At 31.9% G+C, this 8,330-nt stretch overlaps 1 protein-coding gene across 1 annotated transcript in view; it reads left to right on the forward strand.

Moving 5' to 3' along the window:
• Positions 1–6,097, forward strand: part of LOC106472529 (mitochondrial import inner membrane translocase subunit TIM50-like) — a 46,250-nt gene extending 40,153 nt beyond the window's left edge. The window contains exon 10 of the mRNA XM_013933181.2: positions 5,820–6,097. Within this exon, the coding sequence (XP_013788635.1) occupies positions 5,820–5,912 (93 nt within the window). The 3' untranslated portion in view covers positions 5,913–6,097. The remainder of the gene's footprint in view (positions 1–5,819) is intronic.
• The last annotated feature ends 2,233 nt before the right edge of the window (positions 6,098–8,330 follow it).

An 8,330-nucleotide genomic window follows, 5' to 3' on the forward strand; every position in this document is an offset into this window, starting at 1 on the left:
CACAAAGGCAGCTTGTGAAAAGACGAAATAAATCCAGAAATGCATAAATTTCAAAGAAAAAAGAACTTTAAATGAAAATAGTTTAGAAACTGAATTTTTCAGGATGGTGATATCATGAACTGTAAAATTTAACTATTTGCAAATTTTTTTTATAACTCTTGTTTTTAAAGTTGTCAAAACCAGATGTATCATCTCAAACTTTGGACTGTTTTCTTTCTCTCAGTCTCTTGCCTGTATAACTCCCTTTTTTTCCTTATATGGAATGGAAATTTCCAAACTTTTTGTTTGTACATCATGAGATTTATTATACAGTGTTCAAAATAATTAAGTTATTGATGGTTTTGTATTATTTGTGTGCTGTTGAAAGGTAATAATTTAACTTAACAGCTTTCCATGTGAGATTGTTTATTTTGTTCAAGTAATAGCTTTGATAGATCCATTTCTGCTTAGAAAAACTTTTCTGTAATAATTTGACACCTGACAGAGAAGGTAATCATTTGTAGAAGTCCTTAAAAGTGGAGGTAGCGCAGACCAGATTCCTTATTGTGTGTGCTCGAGCCTATACAGTTTGAAATAGTTGTATAGGAGAAAGATAAGTTTTATGTATAAGATAGAATAATATAAATACAATATATCTGTATTATTTTTTTGTACTTTAGATATTTTTTGCACCATTTCTCTTAACAGAATGAACTAATGCATGTTGTGTTACTCGTAATGACTGCTTGCATTTTTCTTCCTGTACAATGAAGTGTACACTAATTTTTTGTATATACTTTTTATAATAAAAAAGATATATAAAACAACAAATAACAGTGGTGTGCAAGGATGTAGAAGTTATCTAAATGTTGATGCATGTCTCTTTCTTAGACAATCATTTTGTGTAAGAACAAAAAAGAGGTACTGGTGAATCTTGAGTAACAAAATTTGTGTCACCTGTAGGCTGATTGTGTAAGAAACGTAGCTTGTAGGTTACCGGTTATGGGCATACTACATAATTTCATTGTATATTACTATCTTACATAATGGTTTTTGTTTCATTATAACTCAGAATTTTACAGAAACAATCTAAAATATATTGTGATGTATTGTTGAAATGTCTGTCTGTTCAGATTTGGAAACTTTTTATGAGTTATTAATGAAAGGTCAAAGGTTGTATAATACTGTGCAGCAGCAGTGAAAGGGTTAAGTGAAAACAATGCTTTGTCCAGTGTGACAGAATTCTTCCATTTTTCACATGTCAGATGCCACTCATTCAGCTTCTCACATTTGGTCTTCCATTCACCCATGTACTTTGAGAGAAGTTTAAAGCTTATGAATATAACTCTTGTATCAGTTTTTGAGGCTCAGATTTGTGTAAACTATTTTGTTACAGCTCCAAGGGAGTTTTCTTGTTTGGCTGCAATGAATTGCTGTGTTTTGGGGTTACTTTAGCTGGCATAGTGTTTTACTTTCTCTGCTACCTTCAGTGTGTAACTTATAGCCAGTTGTGCAGCAGTCTGTTTCTTCTTTGCTGAAGTCATGCCATATTTTGTTGTATCAGGATAATTCAACACTAGCAATATTCCTTTTTTCTAAAACATTAATATTTTGTATTGTTTATATATTCATTATCATGGAGTATCAGACTTGTTTCAAAAAGTCTTGCAATGTAACCTCTGAGATGGGATAAACTGATAGGATCACCACTCTGAGTTACAAACAAAAAGGTTATTGGCTTTTAATGCGTGTAGTCACAGGCTACAGAGATAGCCATGCTTAAAGTGAATGGATATTAAAATTGTTACTATATGTCATGAACAACCTTTTGCATCTGAAATCAGGCTAAGTACCATAATTATCTGTATAATTAAGGTTGAGGAGTTTCTGCAACTGATTAAAGAATATGGTAATTAATTATAGTCCATAATTGCCTTGTCTTGTTTTTGTCATTAGTTTAATCTCTTGTCTAATCTAATGTTTTAATTAACCCTTTAAGTTTTAGCTGCTAATATGTTACCATTTTCAGTTATGTATTTCAAAGAGAGACTGTTATGATATTGGAACATGGAACTCTAGGTACAGAAAGAAGCACTGCTATCCAATGGAGTGGGCTGTTTCCCAATCACAGAGGGTTTGGATGTTGTATTTGTGTTTGTCAGTAGTGTTAACCAGGTTCTGTTAACTTCAGTACTTGGTTTACTTAAAATATTGTTAGTTAGTTGGGTGTGGAAGGCTTAACTAGGTGGATGTAGAAGGCATCTTTAATTTGTATTTTCTGCATGTTTGACTCCTGGCATATTTTTATGATAATTAATACACACTTGAAATTCCATAAGTTACTTTTCTTTGTTCTAACGGGTTTGGAGAGGGTCTTGCACTGCTTGGGATAGTTGGACGTTAAGGCTTTTTTAAAATGTTCTGTTCTGATATTGTTTGTAGATTCTGTGAGTGCACTCTGGAAGATCTTTCATATAGAGATAGATGACTGAATGATTATAGGTTATCTTCTCTATTGTTTACATTGTCATTACTATTCATTCTTAAGATTACTATTTCCATTGCTCATTAGTGAAACCACAGCAGAATAGCAGCTAAAACATAGTGTTAGAGTTGGATTAGAAAAGAAGAAAGGTGACAAAGAAAGCAGTTACTGGCCACAAATTAACATTTGTCGTGTACGGTTACAAACTTAGCCATGCTGCCTGTCAGGTGGACAGGCATAATAACTTTGGAGAAACATAATATTTGGTATTTGAATAGATAACTTTGTGGCATGTGGAAATAAGAGTTGATAGCTGTATTATCTGTTTTTTGGACAGAAAACATAACTTGATTGAGAAAAAAAGACCTTAGTCACATTTCTGTTGTTTGTTGTAAGGCCATTTATTCACCAGTATTGTTCAGAGTTTGTTGTTCTGGCTGTTATATTAATAGGTAACATAACTTGTGTAGAAAATAGGCTTAGCAATTTTGTGTTTGGTAAGTAGCTTATTCATCTGTAGTGTTTTGGGGGTTATTTTACTGGTTGTCATATTAATAGATAACATTAGGTATGGAAAATTGAGGGTTTAGTAACACTTTCTGGTTTTGATAGATAGTTTATTTACCAATAGTGCTAAGGGTTTATTCTACTAGCTGTCATATTAACATAGGTAACATAACTTATGAAAAGCAAGGGTTCAGAAACACTATTCACTTCTCCAAAGAACAGAGAGCTATTACCTCATGCCACTGTCGAAAGAGTTTTTACACATACTCCAAGCCTTTAAACAAAAATTCTACTCCTATACATATGTTGTACTGCACAAGTTTATGATGCAGTCAGTATTAAACTATACCCCTCCAACAATAGGAAGGCAACACATCCTCCATGTGTTGCCCTCCTGTTGAGCACATTGTGTACATCAAAGGCTCATTCTTTTATTTTGTGAAATTTTCATGCTTATTATTTGAAATGTTTGATTAACATTTAAAGTATTATACCTCTTACTTGTAATAATTTCATGCTTTCAAGAAAGAATGATCCAAATTTTTAAAGTTTCAGCTACAACTTCTGATGGGAATTATTTCTTCTTACATTCATTTGATTTTTTAACCTAATTAAATTACAAGATTTTAGGACACGTATTCCTAAATCTGGGATTTGATTTCTTTGACAGTATATTCCCCATTGTTCTTAACTCAGTGTTCAGGTTTCGATACTAAATCACAATTTTCATCGATACAAAATTACCAAGACCCAAGTACCATAGACATACTAGGCCTATTTGGAAAAAAATAATAATTCTCTATGAATTGATTTCTATGAATCTTATTGAATTTGACTTCTCATATCCATGTTTCTGAAACTTTCAGAGATCCAGGATCTCCTTTGTAGGAGTTGTCTTATTTTATTTCAATGGCAAATTGAGTTATGCAGTGAGCAGTGGTTGGTTCATCTCAGACCCAGAATTTTATGACCTCTTACTTTTGTATCTTCTGTTGAGTCTGCCTTCTCTTTGGATATCTTTGACAGTTCTTTCCTCAACCTACATTTGCTTCTGGTTCTTTTATCCGTGACTAGGATAACTCCCATCTTTGTCCTTTACTACTATGATAACTCGTATAGGTGACATGTTCTTTTTTCTCCAGTTGTTTTCTACTGTTTCTCAGGTGAGCTTCTTGCATGTAATTCAACTCATAAGATGTTTTTCTCTTCTTCCTCTGTCATTTGTTTGTTAGATTATTGCAGATTCTTCCACTTTATGCTTTGTGTTGATTTTCACTTGTCATGTCCTCTCAGAGCTTCAGATTCCTTCTCTTTGGCTTGTGTTGAACTTTTTCCTATTTTATGTTTCTTCTATCTCTTGAATCTCTTCTTCCAGCTTGATGATTTTTCTTTATCTTTTACCTTCAGTCTGCTCTTTGTTTTATGCTTACTCACCTTCTTAGCTTGCTATCCCCTTTACCCTTTCCTTCTAAGGCTCTGCATCACTATCCTAACATCTTTACTAGAGCAAGATCACACTAATCTGTTCTTCATACTTCCTCCCCAAGACTTTGGTGGCTCGGGTGGGTTAGTGGTTATGCCAGTTGGGGGGAAGTGTCTTCCATTCTTCTTGGGATGCAGGTTTGTGATAATTCATCCCTGTTTCTGCTTATTCTGGTATCTTAGGTATTTCACATAGTATTTCTCACATATCTTACTGCCTGTCTTACTACCATAGCCACACTGCATACACTTGCTCCATGAGTTTTTTGTTTGTTTTGGTACCTTCAGAAAGGTGCTTGTAGTTTTCTTTATCTACTCTGGTCCTTCCACCATCTTATCAATGTGGGATTCTAGTTAATAGCTTTGTTGAAATTATGAGTTGCACTTCTGAAGTTAACATTTTCCATACCTGAAAATGTACCATAAGATAGAAACTCACCTCTCCACGGATCCACCTACCCTTCCTCCTTACTTCTTTTATCTCTCTTTTGCCTTGTCAAGAATGAGTCTTTGGTAATACAAAATGTGCTGAAATGGAGTAATGCACATGAAGGGCTGCAGTCTAATGCTGATTGTTGAACATGGAGTGAGAGTTTCATTCAAAGGCTTGCTGAATGTGCATGAGGTTTTTATTTTTTTTTGCAATTACCTGAGGTAATAGTTTTCAGTTCTGCAGAGAGGTATATATCTGAAAAACATTTTCAGGCAAGGTAAATGTTAACTTTAGTAATTCTTTTTGAAGTTTGGTAAGTAGTTTATCCACCAATAACATTGAGTTTATTGTTCTGGTTGTCATATTAATAAGTAACATGACTTGTGAAAAATAAGGGTTTAGTAATAATTTCTGGTTTTTATAGATAGTTTATTTGCTAGTAGTGTTAAGGTTTTTTTAATTAGAAAAACTCCATTTAAAGAATTTCTAAAAGTATATTATACCTTAAAATTGTTGATGCCACCAAGTTTTACTAAAAATATCCTACATGTTTTGGTGGATCACAGACTCACCATTATAAGGCAATAAAACCTTTTTGTGACACTAAAATATGTAGAATGTTTTTAGTAAGGCTTGGTACCTTCAACATTTTAAAGTATTACATACATAACATTGTTTAAATAGAGTTTGTTTGTTTTTCTCAATAAATAATTTGTACACAAGTGCCATGATCCTATTGTTTCTAATGTAGTGTTAAGGGTTTATTGTACTGTCTGTCATATTAATAAGTCGGTCACATGACTTCAGTTTTCATCTAAGTTTAAGTTATTGTGATGAAATATCTGTGTAAATATAAGAATACGTGTGTGGTTGTAGTAATTTTAATATATTGGAAATGAAAATATTATTAATGTGTGTGAAAACAACTTTCAGGAGGAACAAGAACGACAAATGAAAGAACTGCAAGAAGAGAAGCAGAAAACTCTTGTGCAGTCATGGACTAGTGGACTGTTTCGAAGACGTTGATGGTGGAAGTTGTAGAACCAGAGGTTTTAGATCAACAGAAGCTGGGATATGTTTCTTCTGTTTTGACAGTGTGTTAGTAGTCAGGATGAGGAAGTATCATGTACAGACTTCATGTGTCTCTTGTGGGAGTAATTTGGCTTCATGGAAAGCAAATAAAATATCAGATGGAAGTTCTTAGCTAATGAGATGAATGTTGTATTAAGCTTATTGTTTTCATTCACACATCACCACTTCTTAATATGTCTTTACCTTGAATTTTTGAGTACTTTTTATTTTATAACAATATTTAGTTTTAACTAATAAAAGTAAAATGAATGCTAAAATACTGTGCTTTTGTAGAATCTACATTGTTAATCACAACATTAACAATGTATGTATTAATGTAATGTTTATATACAGATGTGTGTTGAGTGTTAGAATATTATAGATTAACAACAAAGTTTCTCATTTTTTCATGTATTACTCCTGTATCAAACTCAAAAATAGACAGTTACTACACTATAGTGCATTTTCACACGAGTTTTTCTTTATTATTATTAATATTAAACTGTAAAACTTCTGAAGTTTTTCTGTTTCTGACAAATCACCTAATTTGTGATTAATGAAGTAGTTTATAATTAAATGTGTATTTCTAGTAAGTTACATTTCAGTAATGATTTATTTCTGTATAAGATAAAATTTCACTTCTCTCTTTGGGGAACTCTCATACTGAGATGAGAATACTTGTAGCCTACTAAGAATGTTGAGATCCAGAAAAATTTTTACTCTTTTAAAATACCAAACTATCCTTTGTCTCTAACAGCCAAATATCTGAGAGACTGTGAACAATTGAAATATCACCTGTAATCCTTCAAAGTCTGAGATATTGCTGACATTTAAATATTTTTGTTCACCTTATAAGCAGAAGAGAAATTGTTATAATTATCATTCGACATCTGTTGGGTATGTTTGTTATGTTTAATGGTTTATTCGGTTTTAAAGGTGTGTTCATAAGAAAAATAACTAAAGAATAAGGAAACTGACTGATCACACTATTTAAAAATTCATAACTTTTACTGATAAAATTACTAATTCAGCATAACAGATTTTCTTTTAGATCAGAAGTAATCATTGTTTCTTGAAGATGTTATTAAAGAAATCACTGTACAAAGACATTTTTCATAGAATTAGAACTGAGTTAAAATATATTTTTTATTTACAATCAAATTTTAAGGTGAAAAATTAGAAAATTCACTTATCAGAGATGTATATAAAACATATTTTCATGTACAAATTTAAACCATCTGTAAAACAACATTATACAGCATATCTTAATTACAAATTCAACAATTGTTAAGTATCTAAAGAACAAAAAAAATACTTAGGCCTAAAAAATTACAAATTTAGCAGTCCTACCAGTGTTTGTTTAAGGACCAAATGCATAGGTTTAAGTTAGATGAGATTAACCTTTTTACTGTAGAACCTTCAGCTAAAATCAGCTTGTCTGAAAAAGAAAAGTATTAAAATATCACAATGGTATATTATAGATATACTCAGCTTGACTGATGTGCTTTTCCAAAAAAAAAGTCATCCTATTGTCCATCTGATGCAGAAAAAAATTATAGCTTTGTTGGTTATACCATTCCCGGGCCTAAAGCAAAATGTGCAATGTGGGTGATAGCTCCAGTATATTGGAATTCATGCTGCATTATTTTAATCTACAGTGTGGCACAAATTTCAAGATGCTGTACATGCATAAGACTGAATAATTTTGGATATTATAAATTCTGTTATACTTCTACTGTCATACAAGTACAAAATGTATAAAAGTAGTGGGTGTACAATTGTTTGTGTGATTTAAGTATAGATTTCAAATTTTAAAAGCTCGTATAAAAATGTTTGAATTAGGATCTCTAGGTAGGTTTCTGGTATTAGCTCATGCCTCGAAATTTACGAGTGACCAACTTAAAAGAAAGTTACCAAGTTGGGAATTTTAAGAAATATTTGATGCTTGGTGAAAAAAACTGGAAAACCATTACGGAATTATTTTGAAGTTTCTCTGAAAATGCTATAATGTGGAAAATTTAAGGCTTTTTTAAATTTAAAAATATGGAAACTGTTACCTTGGTAGCCTGCTGAAAAGGGTTATGAACTTGGAAAATGTGACCTTGTTGACATGCTGAAAAAAATTATGAGCTTGGATAATCTGTCCTTGGTAAGCTGCTAAAATGAGTTATATCTTATAAACTTAGATATTGGTATCCGAGTTTGATATTCTTTTAAAAGTGTATAAGCTTAAAAATCCATATGTGGCCTTGTAAACATTCTGAAGTTAATTATAAACTTTACATTTAAGCCTCTCAACCATAGCAGTTACATAACATATGAAAAGTAAAAGCAATCAGTTTATTTTGAGCCTATATGAACTAGCAATTTCAA

This window comes from Limulus polyphemus, unplaced genomic scaffold (assembly GCF_000517525.1).
Source record: "Limulus polyphemus unplaced genomic scaffold, Limulus_polyphemus-2.1.2 Scaffold5404, whole genome shotgun sequence".
Lineage (NCBI taxonomy): Eukaryota > Metazoa > Arthropoda > Merostomata > Xiphosura > Limulidae > Limulus > Limulus polyphemus.